A 19,156-nucleotide genomic window follows, 5' to 3' on the forward strand; every position below is an offset into this window, starting at 1 on the left:
GGGTAACCTTGGGCAAGTCCCTTCATGGCGCTGGGCCTCAGCTACCGAAGCTCAAAAAATGGGAATGATGCTGTGACCTTTAGCAAAGGTGCTCTGTGCGCTGCTCCTGCCAGGCTAAGCACGAGGCGCCAGAGACTATATCAGGCAAGACCCAGTGAGTCACTGGTGACAAGAGCAGGAACAGCCAGCATGGCTCCAGCAAGAGCCAATCACGCCAACCTGCCCTAATTGCCTTCTTTGGCAGGCTCACTGGCCTAGTGACCGGTGATGTGCAGGAAGGCTTTTGACACTGTTGTGTGTGACAGGTTCCTAAGCTGACATGGGCGCTACGGGCTACGGTGAGTGCAAACCGGGCTCAAAGCCGTATTCAGCGTAGCTGCCAGCCTGGGAGGGTGCAGGGTGGGGGCTGGCTGGGGCTAATACCAAGGCCTCTGCCAGTGGAGTGCAAACTAGGCGGGGAACAGGTGCTGCCGACAATAAGCGCAGAGCAGGGGCCAAGCCCTTTAGAGGCCGGGGGTAGAATTCCAAATGGGAAATCAGCCATTTGCGCTGAACTCAACAAGCTGGCACGTAGTAAGGACAAGTGCCAAGTACAGCCCTTCAGCAGGACGCCATTGCCCAGCTCCAAAATGGGGGCAGGCGTTGGCTGCCTGAGTGGTCCCACTGCTGACAAGGCGCTGGGGGCAGACTAGTTGTGAAAAAGGCCAGTCTTCCGGGGGGGGGGTGCTAATAGGAGCGTCTTCCGCTAGCCCTGGAAGGGACCTGCCCTGCCCTACTCAGTGCTGAGCAGGTCTCAGCTGGAGCCCTCTTCCATGGAAGGAGCCTGGTACTTAAAAGAAGCACCCGGGATCGTTTTCAGAGGGATACGGCAACACGCCACATTTATTGATCACACAGAATAATCAACACTTCTCATATGCGTATGACACATCACACTCATGCACTCACACACACACACACACACACACTCCGTCTTCTTGTTACCAAACGTTGCTCCCCCTAACTGCACTGGCCAGGTGAGTTAGATGGGGGAAGGGTGGAGCTGGGCTTCTGCCGATCCGGATCGATGCTCCCATGTTGACAGGACGAAAACCCGGGGTCCCTCCGCAAGATGCCTCCTATTTATCCCTCTCCTGCAGCAAATTAGTCATCACCTGGCCTTTCCTAATGCTGCTTCAGAGAGAGTTCTTCCAAGGGCAGGCACTTGCTGCTGGACTCCCAAGGCGTCTGCATGTCCAGTCTTCTTAATGAGCTCACTTTGCAGGGATTGTCTTGGGTCTGCCTCCCAGCCTCTCTCCACCCTTGCAACTGCTGCTGGAGGGGCTCCCCTTTCAGTCTCCATTCACAGCTCATTCATTCCAACAGGGCAATCGAGGAAAGGGGGGAGCTCAAAAGGCATTGTTTCTTACAAGATCTAGATATCTTAATACAAAGTTCCAGGAGAAATGTTCCAGAGATTCTATAAGAACACTTCAAGCTAGATCTAAAAGGACAAGATCTTAATACAAAATATAATATCACAGGGATTTCTCCACACAGTGACTAACAGGTGAGAGGAAGGGCTGAGACCATACGGCTTGGTTCGTCTATGAGAAAACCGATGCGGGGCGGACCCGATAACCGTCTGCAAAGCTGTGAAGAGCAGCTAGAGCGAGGGCAGGTCTCAATTCTCCCGCCGGATGCCGGGAGGACTAGCCCTGCAGCAAGGCAGATCAGGTTCGCTGTTGAGGAATACAGAACTCTCTGCCTAGGACACTGAAACAGACTTTCCAGGGCGGGTGTGGAATCAGCGGCACTGGAGGTCCATCAGCGATGGTCTGTGGTCCCCTCTCCACACCTAGATCGATGTTCCTCGGCGCCCAGGCCACAGCCCGGCACCAGTCCTGAGCGCCGCCTGACACAAGCCACGAGATGATCCCTGGTATCCCAAAGGCTGAGACTCACTGGGCTCTGAGCTCTCGGCCAGGCCCATGTTGCCATGAACCGAGAGCAGCAGCTGGAAGCTAGCAGGCTCCTAGTGCAGGTGCAGCTGCCGCATCCACACACAACTGTCCCCAGCTCTGACGAGCCCTGGGATGTGGAGACCCCCAGGACAAGGTCTTCTGTGCCAGCCAGGCCAGTTCTGTGTGGCAGGGAGGAAGCTAGCAGGGGCCAGCCCAGCGGGTCCTCCGAAGAGCCCACCTTGCACCACCCTGCCCGAGCGCCCTGCTCCCAACGTAGACAGAGCCAAGCAGCTGGTTTCCTTGGATCCCTGTCACGGGAGGCCCCCGGCTACGCAGGGGGAGAACCTGTGTAAGCCGAAGCAGGGCCAAGTACTGCTGCTTTCCAGGACCAGCCACAAGGAGAACCGGATTTGGCCTGCGTTGGAGAGTGGAGGCTGCCTCTTGCTGGGAGATCTAGTCTAGACAGGGCAGCTCCAGCCATCTCCCCAGGGGCGAAGGACCAGCTGCCTACCTGGGCTACTGAGCATGTGGTCGGGCCAGCGTGTGGGGGAGGGAGCGGACCAGCCATGGAACGAGCACCATCACCACCCACGGGAAGCTGGCGTATTTCAGAAAGCTCAGGCTGTACCACAGGACCATGTTCTCCGGCTGCGCCACGGCGCTCAGGGCCTGAAGGGTGGCCAGGCCCAGGCTGGCGCCCGCAGCGCGTTGCTTCCAGCCCGCTGGTTCATGCCGCAGCTGGGTGTAGAGGGAGGAGTGCGTGGCCAGCCCCAGGCCGAGGGCTAAGGCCGTGTCTCGGCACAGCGAGGCAAAGGGCCTCGTCTCTACACGGATCCACGCGGGGTTCAGGCACCACTTAGTGGCGAGGTGAATTGACCTAGAGGAGCAGTGGAGAAAAGTCAGGGCCTGACAGACCCGTGGGAAGGGGCAAGGCCTGGCAGGCCCCACTCAGCCCTGCTAGCGACTCAGGCAGACTGCTGGGGCCACACTGAGCCTGGGCCCTAGGGCGGTGCTAGGACAGCCCTGACCATTTCCCCTCTGGGCTCACAGAGCATGTCCCAAGGTAGCCAGCCTGTTCAGAGGGAGCAGCCACCCTAGAATTGATCAGCTGCCTCCACGTGGGCTCAAAAGGGGGCAGCTGGGCGACTCCGAGCAGCCAGGGAAGGGCTGCCTGAGAGAGCCCCGGAGCTGCAGAAAGGAGAAAGCTCTCCAGACCCTTTCTGGGAAAACTGAGCCATAGCTGGGACCTGCGGAGCGCGCCCATCAGCTGATCTCCCTGCACTGCACTGCAGAGCCAGTGCCGGGGGGCTGAGGGCCAGGGGAGAGGCCGAGTGGCCCTGCACAGCCAGTGCTGGGGGGCTGGAGGCCAGTGGAGAGGCCGAGTGGCCCTGCACAGCCAGTGCCGGGGGGCTGGAGGCCAGTGGAGAGGCCGAGTGGCCCTACACGGCCAGTGCCGGGGGGCTGGAGGCCAGTGGAGAGGCCGAGTGGCCCTGCACAGCCAGTGCCGGGGGGCTGGAGGCCAGTGGAGAGGCCGAGTGGCCCTGCACAGCCAGTGCCGGGGGGCTGGAGGCCAGTGGAGCGGCCGAGTGGCCCTGCAGAGCCAGTGCCGGGGGGCTGAGGGCCAGTGGAGAGGCCGAGTGGCCCTGCAGAGCCAGTGCCGGGGGGCTGGAGGCCAGTGGAGAGGCCGAGTGGCCCTGCAGAGCCAGTGCCGGGGGGCTGAGGGCCAGGGGAGAGGCCGAGTGGCCCTGCACAGCCAGTGCCGGGGGGCTGGAGGCCAGTGGAGAGGCCGAGTGGCCCTGCACAGCCAGTGCCGGGGGGCTGGAGGCCAGTGGAGAGGCCGAGTGGCCCTGCACAGCCAGTGCCGGGGGGCTGGAGGCCAGTGGAGCGGCCGAGTGGCCCTGCACAGCCAGTGCCGGGGGGCTGGAGGCCAGTGGAGAGGCCGAGTGGCCCTGCACAGCCAGTGCCGGGGGGCTGGAGGCCAGTGGAGCGGCCGAGTGCCCCTGCACAGCCAGTGCCGGGGGGCTGGAGGCCAGTGGAGCGGCCGAGTGGCCCTGCAGAGCCAGTGCCGGGGGGCTGGAGGCCAGTGGAGAGGCCGAGTGGCCCTGCACAGCCAGTGCTGGGGGGCTGGAGGCCAGTGGAGCGGCCGAGTGCCCCTGCACGGCCAGTGCCGGGGGGCTGGAGGCCAGTGGAGAGGCCGAGTGGCCCTGCACAGCCAGTCCCGGGGGGCTGGAGGCCAGTGGAGAGGCCGAGTGGCCCTGCACAGCCAGTGCCGGGGGACTGGAGGCCAGTGGAGCGGCCGAGTGCCCCTGCACAGCCAGTGCCGGGGGGCTGGAGGCCAGTGAAGAGGCCGAGTGGCCCTGCACAACCAGTGCCGGGGGGCTGGAGGCCAGTGGAGAGGCCGAGTGGCCCTGCACAGCCAGTGCCGGGGGGCTGGAGGCCAGTGGAGAGGCCGAGTGGCCCTGCACAGCCAGTGCCGGGGGGCTGGAGGCCAGTGGAGCGGCCGAGTGGCCCTGCAGAGCCAGTGCCGGGGGGCTGAAGGCCAGTGGAGCGGCCGAGTGGCCCTGCAGAGCCAGTGCCGGGGGGCTGGAGGCCAGTGGAGAGGCCGAGTGGCCCTGCACGGCCAGTGCTGGGGGGCTGGAGGCCAGTGGAGCGGCCGAGTGCCCCTGCACGGCCAGTGCCGGGGGGCTGGAGGCCAGTGGAGAGGCCGAGTGGCCCTGCACAGCCAGTGCCGGGGGACTGGAGGCCAGTGGAGCGGCCGAGTGCCCCTGCACAGCCAGTGCCGGGGGGCTGGAGGCCAGTGAAGAGGCCGAGTGGCCCTGCACAACCAGTGCCGGGGGGCTGGAGGCCAGTGGAGAGGCCGAGTGGCCCTGCACAGCCAGTGCCGGGGGGCTGGAGGCCAGTGGAGCGGCCGAGTGGCCCTGCACAGCCAGTACTGGGGGGCTGGAGGCCAGTGGAGCGGCCGAGTGGCCCTGCACGGCCAGTGCCGGGGGGCTGGAGGCCAGTGGAGAGGCCGAGTGGCCCTGCACGGCCAGTGCCGGGGGGCTGAAGGCCAGTGGAGCGGCCGAGTGGCCCTGCACGGCCAGTACCGGGGGGCTGGAGGCCAGTGGAGCGGCCGAGTGGCCCTGCAGAGCCAGTGCCGGGGGGCTGGAGGCCAGTGGAGCGGCCGAGTGGCCCTGCAGAGCCAGTGCCGGGGGGCTGGAGGCCAGTGGAGCGGCGGAGTGGCCCTGCACAGCCAGTGCCGGGGGGCTGGAGGCCAGTGGAGAGGCCGAGTGGCCCTGCACAACCAGTGCCGGGGGGCTGGAGGCCAGAGGAGAGGCCGAGTGGCCCTGCACAACCAGTGCCAGGGGGCTGGAGGCCAGTGGAGAGGCCGAATGGCCCTGCACAGCCAGTGCCGGGGGGCTGGAGGCTAGCAGGCCAGTGGAGTGGCCGAGTGGACCTGCAGCCAGTGCCAGGGGGCTGGAGGCTAGCAGGCCAGTGTAGCGGCCGAGTGGCCCTGCACAGCCAGTGCCGGGGGGCTGGAGGCCAGTGGAGTGGCCGAGTGGCCCTGCACAGCCAGTGCCGGGGGGCTGGAGGCCAGTGGAGAGGCCGAGTGGCCCTGCACAGCCAGTGCGGGGGGCTGGAGGCTAGCAGGCCAGTGGAGTGGCCGAGTGGACCTGCAGCCAGTGCTGGGGGGCTGGAGGCTAGCAGGGCAGTGGAGAGACCGAGTGGCCCTGCAGAGCCAGTGCCGGGGGGCTGGAGGCCAGTGGAGAGGCCGAGTGGCCCTGCAGAGCCAGTGCCGGGGGGCTGGAGGCCAGTGGAGCGGCCGAGTGGCCCTGCACAGCCAGTGCCGGGGGGCTGGAGGCCAGTGGAGCGGCCGAGTGGCCCTGCACAGCCAGTGCCGGGGGGCTGGAGGCCAGTGGAGAGGCCGAGTGGCCCTGCACAGCCAGTGCCGGGGGGCTGGAGGCCAGTGGAGCAGCCGAGTGGCCCTGCACAGCCAGTGCCGGGGAACTGGAGGCCAGTGGAGAGGCCGAGTGGCCCTGCACAGCCAGTGCCGGGGACCTGGAGGCCAGTGGAGCGGCCGAGTGGCCCTGCACAGCCAGTGCCGGGGGGCTGGAGGCCAGTGGAGAGGCCGAGTGGCCCTGCACAGCCAGTGCCGGGGGGCTGGAGGCCAGTGGAGCGGCCGAGTGGCCCTGCACAGCCAGTGCCGGGGGGCTGGAGGCCAGTGGAGCGGCCGAGTGGCCCTGCACAGCCAGTGCCGGGGGGCTGGAGGCCAGTGGAGAGGCCGAGTTGCCCTGCACAGCCAGTGCCGGGGAGCTGGAGGCCAGTGGAGAGGCCGAGTGGCCCTGCACAGCCAGTGCCGGGGGGCTGGAGGCCAGTGGAGCGGCCGAGTGGCCCTGCACAGCCAGTGCCGGGGGGCTGGAGGCTAGCAGGCCAGTGGAGAGGCCGAGTGGCCCTGCACAGCCAGTGCCGGGGGGCTGGAGGCCAGTGGAGAGGCCGAGTGGCCCTGCACAGCCAGTGCCGGGGGGCTGGAGGCCAGTGGAGCGGCCGAGTGGCCCTGCACAGCCAGTGCCGGGGGGCTGGAGGCCAGTGGAGAGGCCGAGTGGCCCTGCACAGCCAGTGCCGGGGGGCTGGAGGCCAGTGGAGAGGCCGAGTGGCCCTGCACAGCCAGTGCCGGGGGGCTGGAGGCCAGTGGAACGGCCGAGTGGCCCTGCACAGCCAGTGCCGGGGGGCTGGAGGCCAGTGGAGAGGCCGAGTGGCCCTGCACAGCCAGTGCCGGGGGGCTGGAGGCCAGTGGAGAGGCCGAGTGGCCCTGCACAGCCTGTGCCGGGGGGCTGGAGGCCAGTGGAGAGGCCGAGTGGCCCTGCACAGCCAGTGCCGGGGGGCTGGAGGCCAGTGGAGGGGCCGCGTGGCCCTGCACAGCCAGTGCCGGGGAGCTGGAGGCCAGTGGAGGGGCCGAGTGGCCCTGCACAGCCAGTGCCGGGGAGCTGGAGGCCAGTGGAGCGGCCGAGTGGCCCTGCACAGCCAGTGCCGGGGGGCTGGAGGCCAGTGGAGCGGCCGAGTGGCCCTGCACAGCCAGTGCCGGGGGGCTGGAGGCCAGTGGAGAGGCCGAGTGGCCCTGCACAGCCAGTGCCGGGGGGCTGGAGGCTAGCAGGCCAGTGGAGTGGCCGAGTGGCCCTGCACAGCCAGTGCCGGGGGGCTGGAGGCTAGCAGGCCAGTGGAGTGGCCGAGTGGCCCTGCACAGCCAGTGCCGGGGGGCTGGAGGCTAGCAGGCCAGTGGAGAGGCCGAGTGGCCCTGCAGAGGCACTGCCGGGGGGCTGGAGGCCAGTGGAGCGGCCGCGTGGCCCTGCACAGCCAGTGCGGGGGGCTGGAGGCTAGCAGGCCAGTGGAGAGGCTGAGTGGCCCTGCACAGCCACTGCCGGGGGGCTGGAGGCCAGTGGAGCGGCCGCGTGGCCCTGCACAGCCAGTGCCGGGGGGCTGGAGGCCAGTGGAGAGGCCGAGTGGCCCTGCACAGCCAGTGCGGGGGGCTGGAGGCTAGCAGGCCAGTGGAGAGGCCGCGTGGCCCTGCACAGCCAGTGCCGGGGGGCTGGAGGCCAGTGGAGCGGCCGAGTGGACCTGCAGCCAGTGCCGGGGGGCTGGAGGTTAGCAGGCCAGTGGAGTGGCCGAGTGGACCTGCAGCCAGTGCCGGGGGCTGAGGACAAGCAGGCCAGCAAAGCAGCCAGCGGAGCGACTCTGCAGAGCCACGGTGCTGGGGGACAGACAGTCTCTACTGAGGGTCAGACCAAGGGGATGCTGGCTCGGGTGCACCGTGCGTGCTGCAGCGTGGCTCGGGCAGTGCCCCTGGCCCACCTCGTAAGAGTGGGGGTGTCCCCCTGGTTCTCTCGGGTCACTTGGCCTCCTGGTGCCTCCCTCAGCCCAAGGGACATGGAGTCTGGTGCCGCACCCTGCAGAGGGCAGGGGAGAGAGGCCACAGAAGGCACTGCCAGGGGACCGGGGAGAACCGCTGGGGTGTGTCGGGGTCCCGGGGCCGGTCAGGCCACGCTGGATCTGGGTCTCTCCCGGGGGAAGCTGCGCAGAGGGGCCCTGTCCCCGAGGGACACTCACCAGTCCATGTCCGTGCCCAGAGCGCGCATGCCCCCGTACAGCCCCGCCGCGCTCAGCAGCAGGGCCAGCGAGGTGGCGATGTAGAAACTTAGCTCCCTTTCCTCGGGGACGCGGGCCGCCAACACCCAGCCCAGGGCAGCGCCTGCAGAGCGGAGACACGAGCAAGGGGCAGGCCGAGTGACCCTGCAGGCAGCGCCCTGAGGAGCGGGAGGGCGAGGCGGAGGCTGGAGCTGGATGAGGGAGCAGGGTGCTGGGGGGGGCTCAGACACCCCGGCCTCAGCAGGTCCTGGTGGTGGTTCAGTTCCCACTGCCCAGCGTGGCTGGGGCGCTGGGTAACAGTGAGTGTGAGCAGCGCCTGCCGTCCGCCTTGCCCGGGGGGCTGTGCTGGGCTCGGAGAGGGGCTGAGGCCTCGAGCGGCTGACTGCAGTGGCCTGCCAGAGCCTGAGGGACGTGCCCCAGCAGATGAGGTGCAGGCCAGGTCACCCCCTTGGCTGCCTCCCCAGAGAGGCTTCGAACAGGCTCCCAGCCAGGCTGCCAGGTCACGTGGCCAGCCCAGCCCCACCACGGCCGAGTCACGTGGAAACCGGGCCCAGAAGCCACACAGAGGCTTAGGCTCAGCTAGCACAGACCCAGCCCAGAGAGGGACAGTGTCTGATCGCAGCCACCACCCCCTCTCTTCCGGGTGACAGCTACCTCCTCCCTGTGTCTGCAAGCGCCCAGGCCCTGCGCCCCCAGCCTCCTCCCTCCCTGTGTCTGCAAGCGCCCAGGCCCTGCGCCCCCAGCCTCCTCCCTCCCTGTGTCTGCAAGCGCCCAGACCCTGCGCCCCCAGCCTCCTCCCTGTGTCTGCAAGCGCCCAGGCCCTGCGCCCCCCAGCCTCCTCCCTCCCTGTGTCTGCAAGCGCCCAGGCCCTGCGCCCCCCAGCCTCCTCCCTCCCTGTGTCTGCAAGCGCCCAGGCCCTGCGTCCCCCAGCCTCCTCCCTGTGTCTGCAAGCGCCCAGGCCCTGCGCCCCCCAGCCTCCTCCCTGTGTCTGCAAGCGCCCAGGCCCTGCGCCCCCCAGCCTCCTCCCTCCCTGTGTCTGCAAGCGCCCAGGCCCTGCGCCCCCCAGCCTCCTCCCTCCCTGTGTCTGCAAGCGCCCAGGCCCTGCGCCCCCAGCCTCCTCCCTCCCTGTGTCTGCAAGCGCCCAGGCCCTGCGCCCCCCAGCCTCCTCCCTCCCTGTGTCTGCAAGCGCCCAGGCCCTGCGCCCCCAGCCTCCTCCCTCCCTGTGTCTGCAAGCGCCCAGGCCCTGCGCCCCCAGCCTCCTCCCTCCCTGTGTCTGCAAGCGCCCAGGTCCTGCGCCCCCCAGCCTCCTCCCTCCCTGTGTCTGCAAGCGCCCAGGCCCTGCGCCCCCCAGCTTCCTCCCTCCCTGTGTCTGCAAGCGCCCAGGCCTGCACCCTCCAGCCTCCTCCCTGTGTCTGCAAGCGTCCAGGCCCTGCGCCTCCCAGCCTCCTCCCTGTGTCTGCAAGCGTCCAGGCCCTGCGCCCCCCAGCCTCCTCCCTGTGTCTGCAAGCGTCCAGGCCCTCCTCCCTCCAGTCTCTCACGGCCCTACTAACCCGCTACGATGCCACCCAGCACCTGGTGGGGGAAGTGCGCCAGGATGAAGATACGTGAGAGCCCCACAGCCAGCAGGAGGAGAACGTAGACCATGAAAGGGGCGAACTTCACCAGCCGGCTGTTTGGAGGGGGGGAAGGAAGGGGCGTTACACAGCTGCATGGGGAAAGAACACGAGCCCTCCCGCCTGGCACTGCAGGACGGCAGCTCTCTTACCTCAGCATTCCCACACTAGACATTCCACCCCCCTGCAACATGGAGGTGCATGCGCCCGGGGTAGCGGCACGCTGCACAGTGCGGTCCTAGCCCTGCTCCCTTTGCCCGGCACTGGGAGCACGTTGCCAGCTGTTCTGGAGACGCTCTGCACGGGCGGGAGCGTCCCAGCGGGGCAACGGGCGCTGGCCAGAGAGAGGCTTATGCACAAGGCAAAAACCGACAGTCCAACCAACTGCAGCCAACCTGGGGGAATGTTTCGCAGCGATTTCTCGGGCTCACAGGGATTCCCCTCAGTTTGTCAGAGGAATGTTTCCTTTTTTGCAATAATCATTCACAGCAGGACAAGGGGCGTGGCTGGGGAACAAGCACATTTCCTGGACGTGTCCCGTTTAGATAGGACCCTGCCCGTTTTTGCTATGGGCTTTCCAGTCACGCATGAAAACCACCAGCTCAGTGTGGCTACAAATGACAACACAGCGTCGGGGCGATGAAGACTCGGGCCCTAGAGAATTGGTCATGAGCTGGGCTCTCAGGGCTCTAGTGTCACACGAATTCTGAACACTGGAGTCATGGTTACGCCCACTGCAATAGGACATGCAGCAGGCTACATCTGCATGCAGCTGCCCCCCCCCGCCATCAATGGGGTGTCAGGGAGCTGCCCGTCCCACGGCCCTTGTGGTACCTACCTACTGGAGTGTCGGGATGCCAGAGCCATGAGAGCAGAGACTATTGGCCACAAGGCTGCCCCTGTGATCATGCAATGGCCAGAGGGGCTACCTGCATAACAGGAACACAAGGGATTAAATATTTTCCTGCCTGTCTCTGTGAGGACAATTAGGGTAGGAAGGTAGCATTGCCTAGTGGGTAGCGCACTGGACTGAGAATCAGGAGACTAGATTCTATGCCAAGTTCTGCTGCTGGCCTGAAGAGAGTCCATGGTGGGGAGGAAATCTGTTCCTCAGTTTCCTCATCTATGAAACAAGAGATGACGACGCTGACCTCCTTTGTGAGGTGCTTTGAGATCTAGAACTGAGTGTTAATCACTGCAGGAAATGGAGGTCACAGACCCATTTGACACAACTGTCACCAGAAGTAATCCAGCCATCTCTGCCCCCCGGTAAGATTCATCAGCCTGCGCCACTGCCAGGGACTCCGGGCCAGATCCGCAGCTGGTGTAAACTGGAGTCGCTCCTCACTCTGCCGTCAGGGAAGAGCTCCAAGGGAGAGGCCAGCGTTACCATGGCATGGAAGGGGGCCTGAGCCAGGAGGGGCAGCACCAAGGAGATTTCAGGACTACAAGATGCTGCATGCAAGTTGCCTCGTTCTGTGACTTGCACATGACCCTGCACCCGCTCCCCAGGATGTCATGGCGGGGGGAGCTCAAGAATGGCTTCTGGTGGCTGGCAGTCAAGGCCCACTGCACAGGTCATGGGCTGCCATCAACCAGCATCCACGCCCAGACGGAGGGAGAGGAAACAGAATTTTCCCTAAAGACACCTGCCCTGGGGCTGCCTGGGCAGAAGGGAGGCTGGTGATGGCAGGAAAAGGATCTGGAGGATGGATTTTCAGGGCAAGAGGGAAGCCAGGCGGGAAAGGTCAAGCAGGATTCCCCTCCTCCCGCCACCGACCTGCCCGGGGATTTCCTGGCCTAGAAGGGCAGTGACAGTTACTGCTTGCCACTAATGTGTTCTGTGGAGAATCACGGGCGGATTAAGGGCCTGACAGCTGAGCTGTCTCCCACGCTGTGACCCCAGCTGACTGGTCACTTAAGGTTGGGCTTCCGTGCTGGCCACCCCCTACCCCGGTATGAGGGTCGAACCACAAAGTGCTGAGCAGTGCCCGTCCTGCAGCACAGACAGGGCCTCTCGACAGTCACATTCCAGAGATGCCCGGGGCCCCGCCATCTCCCTCAGCCTGCTGCCTATGGGGAGCACTGCTTTCCCCACCCTCAACTCCTGCAGTTCCCATTCAGTACCGTGCGCTTCACTTCCCACCCTGACCTCTGCTGTAGCGACGCTGCGCGCTATCGGGGCTGCCCGTCAGTACTCGGGGACGCGAGGCGCGTGTGGGCAGAGCGCTGCAGAGCACTGGGGACGGTGCTCCAGGACTAGGCTGATAAGAGGGCTGGTACTTACCCGCTGCAGAGCACTGGGGACGGTGCTCCAGGACTAGGCTGATAAGAGGGGTGGTACTTACCCGCTGCAGAGCACTGGGGACGGTGCTACAGAACTAGGCTGATAAGAGGGGTGGTACTTACCCGCTGCAGAGCACTGGGGACGGTGCTCCAGGACTAGGCTGATAAGAGGGGTGGTACTTACCCGCTGCAGAGCACTGGGGACGGTGCTACAGGACTAGGCTGATAAGAGGGCTGGTACTTACCCGCTGCAGAGCACTGGGGACGGTGCTCCAGGACTAGGCTGATAAGAGGGGTGGTACTTACCCGCTGCAGAGCACTGGGGACGGTGCTCCAGGACTAGGCTGATAAGAGGGCTGGTACTTACCCGCTGCAGAGCACTGGGGACGGTGCTCCAGGACTAGGCTGATAAGAGGGCTGGTACTTACCCGCTGCAGAGCACTGGGGACGGTGCTCCAGGACTAGGCTGATAAGAGGGCTGGTACTTACCCGCTGCAGAGCACTGGGGACGGTGCTCCAGGACTAGGCTGATAAGAGGGCTGGTACTTACCCGCTGCAGAGCACTGGGGACGGTGCTACAGGACTAGGCTGATAAGAGGGGTGGTACTTACCTGCTGCAGAGCACTGGGGACGGTGCTCCAGGACTAGGCTGATAAGAGGGGTGGTACTTACCCGCTGCAGAGCACTGGGGACGGTGCTCCAGGACTAGGCTGATAAGAGGGCTGGTACTTACCCGCTGCAGAGCACTGGGGACGGTGCTCCAGGACTAGGCTGATAAGAGGGCTGGTACTTACCCGCTGCAGAGCACTGGGGACGGTGCTCCAGGACTAGGCTGATAAGAGGGCTGGTACTTACCCGCTGCAGAGCACTGGGGATGGTGCTCCAGGACTAGGCTGATAAGAGGGCTGGTACTTACCCACTGCAGAGCACTGGGGACGGTGCTCCAGGACTAGGCTGATAAGAGGGCTGGTACTTACCCGCTGCAGAGCACTGGGGACGGTGCTCCAGGACTAGGCTGATAAGAGGGGTGGTACTTACCCGCTGCAGAGCACTGGGGACGGTGCTCCAGGACTAGGCTGATAAGAGGGCTGGTACTTACCCACTGCAGAGCACTGGGGACGGTGCTCCAGGACTAGGCTGATAAGAGGGCTGGTACTTACCCGCTGCAGAGCACTGGGGACGGTGCTCCAGGACTAGGCTGATAAGAGGGCTGGTACTTACCCGCTGCAGAGCACTGGGGACGGTGCTCCAGGACTAGGCTGATAAGAGGGCTGGTACTTACCCGCTGCAGAGCACTGGGGACGGTGCTCCAGGACTAGGCTGATAAGAGGGGTGGTACTTACCCGCTGCAGAGCACTGGGGACGGTGCTCCAGGACTAGGCTGATAAGAGGGCTGGTACTTACCCACTGCAGAGCACTGGGGACGGTGCTACAGGACTAGGCTGATAAGAGGGGTGGTACTTACCCACTGCAGAGCACTGGGGACGGTGCTCCAGGACTAGGCTGATAAGAGGGGTGGTACTTACCCACTGCAGAGCACTGGGGACGGTGCTCCAGGACTAGGCTGATAAGAGGGCTGGTACTTACCCACTGCAGAGCACTGGGGACGGTGCTACAGGACTAGGCTGATAAGAGGGGTGGTACTTACCCGCTGCAGAGCACTGGGGACGGTGCTACAGGACTAGGCTGATAAGAGGGGTGGTACTTACCCACTGCAGAGCACTGGGGACGGTGCTCCAGGACTAGGCTGATAAGAGGGGTGGTACTTACCCGCTGCAGAGCACTGGGGACGGTGCTACAGGACTAGGCTGATAAGAGGGGTGGTACTTACCCGCTGCAGAGCACTGGGGACGGTGCTCCAGGACTAGGCTGATAAGAGGGCTGGTACTTACCCGCTGCAGAGCACTGGGGACGGTGCTACAGGACTAGGCTGATAAGAGGGGTGGTACTTACCCGCTGCAGAGCACTGGGGACGGTGCTCCAGGACTAGGCTGATAAGAGGGCTGGTACTTACCCGCTGCAGAGCACTGGGGACGGTGCTCCAGGACTAGGCTGATAAGAGGGCTGGTACTTACCCGCTGCAGAGCACTGGGGACGGTGCTCCAGGACTAGGCTGATAAGAGGGGTGGTACTTACCCGCTGCAGAGCACTGGGGACGGTGCTACAGGACTAGGCTGATAAGAGGGGTGGTACTTACCCGCTGCAGAGCACTGGGGACGGTGCTCCAGGACTAGGCTGATAAGAGGGCTGGTACTTACCCGCTGCAGAGCACTGGGGACGGTGCTCCAGGACTAGGCTGATAAGAGGGGTGGTACTTACCCGCTGCAGAGCACTGGGGACGGTGCTACAGGACTAGGCTGATAAGAGGGCTGGTACTTACCCGCTGCAGAGCACTGGGGACGGTGCTACAGGACTAGGCTGATAAGAGGGCTGGTACTTACCCGCTGCAGAGCACTGGGGACGGTGCTACAGGACTAGGCTGATAAGAGGGCTGGTACTTACCCGCTGCAGAGCACTGGGGACGGTGCTCCAGGACTAGGCTGATAAGAGGGCTGGTACTTACCCGCTGCAGAGCACTGGGGACGGTGCTCCAGGACTAGGCTGATAAGAGGGCTGGTACTTACCCGCTGCAGAGCACTGGGGACGGTGCTCCAGGACTAGGCTGATAAGAGGGCTGGTACTTACCCGCTGCAGAGCACTGGGGACGGTGCTCCAGGACTAGGCTGATAAGAGGGCTGGTACTTACCCGCTGCAGAGCACTGGGGACGGTGCTACAGGACTAGGCTGATAAGAGGGGTGGTACTTACCCGCGAGGGATGTAAAATCTCGATAAATCAGTTAACCGGTTCAGGCCTGCGTTTACCTACCGTTGAACCGGTTAACTGGCTCAGTGGAATCCTGGGCAGGGGACTGCCCCAATCCGGATGGAGCAGCCCCATGCAGGGCTGGCTGCTGGATCCAGCGGCCAACTGAGTGGGGTGGGGGCGCGGGCGGGGCCTGCTCCCAGGTAACCCTTACTCCTCACATCCCTAACAGAAGCGGCAGCTTTAGCACCTTCATAACCAACCTGGCCCTGTTTCACAGGAGACAGGGAACTGGCGAAGCAGGACGTCTTCCTTGCTGTGGAGCCCGGATTCATAGACCCACCAGAATGGCCGTTCTCCAAACAAGAACCTGGGGGCAGAAAGAGGAGACAGAGCTGAGGTCTGAAAAGCAAAATGCTGAAGGCTCCTGGAAGCCACAGGAGCTTCAGGGGGCGCCAAGGGTGTCACGCGCGGGGGGGCGCTGCGGGGAGTCGCGCGGGGGGGGCGGCAGGGGGCGCTGCGGGGAGTCGCGCGGGGGGGCGGCAGGGGGCGCTGCGGGGAGTCACGTGCGGGGCGGCAGGGGGCGCTGCGGGGAGTCACGTGCGGGGCGGCAGGGGGCGCTACGGGGGGGGCGGCAGGGCGCGCTGCGGGGAGTCGCGCGGGGGGGGGCGCTGCGGGGTGTCCCGCGGGGGGGCGGGGGGCGCTGCGGGGTGTCCCGCGGGGGGGCCCCCCCTCACCACTTGGCCAGCACGTTGAGCCACTCGGCCAGGCAGCCCAGCCAGAGCACCGCCCGCCCGACGCGCCGCTCCAGGCCGTAGGCCAGCGGGAAGAGGCCGCTGAAGACGCGCGCGGGGTCGGCCAGCGAGGTCAGGCCCAGCCACAGGCCCTCCAGGGGGGGCGGCCCGGCCTGCAGCGCCCCGGCCCAGCGCGCCCCGCCGCGGTACAGCGCCTCCATGGGCTCCCCGGACCCGCCCTCCTGTCCCGGCCGCCTCGGCGGGATCCCGCCCCGCCCCCGAGTCCAGCGTCTGCCCCGGCACGCACCCCCCCGCCCCCTCCGACCCCCCCGGCACGCACCCCCCTCCCACGGCACCCCCCCGCCCCCTCCGACCCCCCCCGGCACGCACCCCCCTCCCACGGCACCCCCCCGCCCCCTCCGACCCCCCCGGCACGCACCCCCCTCCCACGGCACACCCCCGCCCCCTCCGACCCCCCCGGCACGCACCCCCCCGCCCCCTCCGACCCCCCCCCGGCACTCACCCCCCCGCCCCCTCTGACCCCCCCGGCAATCACCCCCCCACTGCCCCCTCTGACCCCCCCAGCACTCACTCTCCCCACCCCCTCTGACCCCCTAGCTCTCACCCCCTCCTGCCCCCTGTAGCCCCCTCCAGCACTCACCCCCGCCCCTTGTAGCCCCCCCGGCATGCACCCCCCCACTGACCCCTCTGACCTCCCCTGGCACGCACCCCCCCCCCACTCCCTCTGACCCTCCCCTGGCACTCACCCTCCCGGCCCCTGTAGCCCCCTCCGGCACTCACCCCCCCCCCCCCCCACTGCCCCCTGTAGCCCCCCGGCACTCACCCCCCAATGCTTCCTCTGACCCCCTGCACTCACCCCCCGCCCCCTGTAGCCCCCCCTGGCACACACCCCCCCCCCACTGCCCTCTGTAGCCCCCCTGGCACGCACCCCCGCACACTGCTCCCTGTAATCCCCCCCGGCACTCACTGACCCCATCCGGCACTCACCCCCAGTGCCTCCTGTAACTCCCCAGTACCCACCCCCCCATGCCACCTGTTACCCTCCCAGTGCCTCCTGTATGTCCTCACTGCCACTTGTAGCCTTACCCGCACTGCCTCCTGTAGCCCCCATCCTCCACTGCCACCTTCCAGGCAGCCTTTCTCCTGCATTAAGAAGCAAAAAGGATCACACACCAGAGTTAAAACAAAGAAAGAAATGCTTGTAGGCTACCTTTAATTTATTCAGTGGTAATAAACAAATCTTCTTTTTGCTAAACTGCTGCTTACAAAGGGACAATGAAACCTTTTCTTTGTCCCTTTCGGAAAAAGTAAGGAAGATGCCTTGATGCTTCCTCAAGGGATGTTCATAAGAGAAAAACTTAAAAAACAAAATCTGGTCTGTAGCACTTTATAGACTAACAAAACATGTAGATGGTATCATGAGCCTTTGCAAAAAAGTTAGAAAATGAGTTTGGGATCCATCCTTTCATGGTGCAATTTGCTTCTCCAAGATTGCTGCAGCCTTGGCTACTTTGGAATGATGACATGCAAAGTGTTTCACCAGGGATAAGGAAACTGGAGGAGTTCACTATTTTATTCTGCGTCATAGCATCTTTTTAAGGATTGGAGCCACTGTATTTTTTGTTCAGGTGTGTTGGTTTTTGGTTGCTTGTAGGCTTGTCTGTTTGATTTTTGTTTTTTTGCACACATGCTACACTGCAAACTTTAGTGAAAAATAAGATCCACAACTGGTGCCAGGATCTCCTTGCAGGGACTGGGGCCTATATTTGTATCACACATGCATTCCGTATTGGGATGGGTTCCCAAACTTGGGGGCGTGAAGAAATTCCAGGGGGGTGTGAGGTGACCCAGCCCCCCCCCTTCAAGTCCTCTCCCCCTCCAGTTTTGCTGCTATTTTTGTTTTTCGGCCCGGGGCAGTTCCTTTTTTTTTTGCTTTTGCTGAACAAGATTTGCTGCTATTTTTTATTTGGAGGGGGTGAGGGTTTCTTAAAAATCAAAAAGGGGGTGTGATGCCCAAAAGTTTGGGAACCACTGGTAGACTGTATGGCTGCGTCAGACTGGCAAGATTGTGCGCAAATACTTTTAACGGAAAAGTTTTTCTGTTAAAAGTATTTGCGCAAGAGAGCGTCTAGACTGGCATGTGCCTTTGCGCAAAAGCATCCGTGCCAGTGTAGACGCTCTCTTGCGCAATAAGCTCTGCCGGCCATGTTAGCCATCGGGCTTTCTTACGCAAGAAATTAACGTTGCTGTCTACACTGGCCTCTTGCACAAGAGGGCTTATCCCTGGGCGGGAGAGTCGCAGTATTTGCGCAAGAAGCCCTGGTTTTGTACATTACAACGTCAGTGTTCTTGCGCAAATACTCGCGGCTAGTGTAGACAGGTGGCAAGAGTTTGCGCAAAGTCATACCAGTCTAGACACAGCCATCATTTTTCTGGGTTGGGGAACTGATTGTTGATGTGTCAGTAAAATGTTTGACTCATTTGCCACAGCAGAAAGGGTGGTGAATAATAAATATGAGCTTTATTTTCCTCGTTGTTTATTTGCATGAACCCACTTTGGGAATTACTTAATGCAGCATTCCTGTAAGGCAGCAATGAGGAACCTAGGCTAGTGAGTGGCCCTTCTTCGCCTCAGTGGGCCACAAGACTGTCATAACCAAGATAAAAGGAAAAACTATGTAGCACTTTCAAGACGAACAAGATGGTTTAATAGGTGATGAGCTTTTGTGGGCCAGACCCACTTCCTCAGATCATATTCTGGAAGAGAATTGGCATGACCATATATACCATAGCCACCAGCTAGGAGCACACAGAGCCACAACGGCGCCAAGGGGCACGCATAGACTCAACCTTGGGCACGCTGGAGCTTAGTGTAGGAATCACTACAGCTTGAGCTACAACCCAGCTGGCTCTCAGCTGAGGCTGTAGGGCTCCCCTTGCTCTTGTCTCTTGCTGTAGTGGTCTACAGTGGTGGCTTCTTGCGCAAGAACATCTTGCGCAAGAAGTCTTGCACAAGAACACGTCCACACTGCCATGTGTGAGCTGTCCTCTCTTCCCAGCCGTACTGTACATTTCCTTGCGCACCAGCTCCTGTGGAAGAGAGCTTACACCTGTTAGAAAAGAGCATCGCTCTTGTGCAAGAAGCCCTCTCTTCCCAGCCGTACTGTACATTTCCTTGTGCACGAGCTCCTGAGCAAGAGAGCTTACACCTGTTAGAAAAGGGCATCGCTCTTGTGCAAGAAGCCCTCTCTTCCCAGCCGTACCGTACATTTCCTTGTGCACCAGCTCCTGAGCAAGAGAGCTTACACCTGTTAGAAAAGAGCATCGCTCTTGTGCAAGAAGCCCTCTCTTCCCAGCCGTACCGTACATTTCCTTGTGCACCAGCTCCTGCGGAAGAGAGCTTACACCTGTTAGAAAAGAGCATCGCTCTTGTGCAAGAAGCCCTCTCTTCCCAGCCGTACTGTACATTTCCTTGTGCACCAGCTCCTGCGGAAGAGAGCTTACACCTGTTAGAAAAGAGCATCGCTCTTGTGCAAGAAGCCCTCTCTTCCCAGCCGTACCGTACATTTCCTTGTGCACGAGCTCCTGAGCAAGAGAGCTTACACCTGTTAGAAAAGGGCATCGCTCTTGTGCAA

General features: G+C 63.5%; 1 protein-coding gene across 1 annotated transcript; it reads right to left on the reverse strand.

Moving 5' to 3' along the window:
* Nucleotides 1-852: 852 nt before the first annotated feature.
* On the reverse strand, nucleotides 853-15,814 carry G6PC3 (glucose-6-phosphatase catalytic subunit 3). The gene is made up of 6 exons (XM_075918416.2): nucleotides 15,504-15,814; nucleotides 15,030-15,136; nucleotides 10,515-10,605; nucleotides 9,614-9,732; nucleotides 8,025-8,166; nucleotides 853-2,820 (listed from the first exon to the last, which is right to left on the reverse strand). Exons 1-6 carry the CDS (start codon nucleotides 15,719-15,721, stop codon nucleotides 2,460-2,462), a joined length of 1,038 nt encoding a protein of 345 aa, XP_075774531.2. The 5' UTR covers nucleotides 15,722-15,814; the 3' UTR covers nucleotides 853-2,459.
* Nucleotides 15,815-19,156: the final 3,342 nt, after the last annotated feature.

The sequence above is a fragment of the Pelodiscus sinensis genome, chromosome 29 (assembly GCF_052426305.1).
Source record: "Pelodiscus sinensis isolate ZL-2025 chromosome 29, ASM5242630v1, whole genome shotgun sequence".
In the NCBI taxonomy this organism is placed as follows: domain Eukaryota; kingdom Metazoa; phylum Chordata; order Testudines; family Trionychidae; genus Pelodiscus; species Pelodiscus sinensis.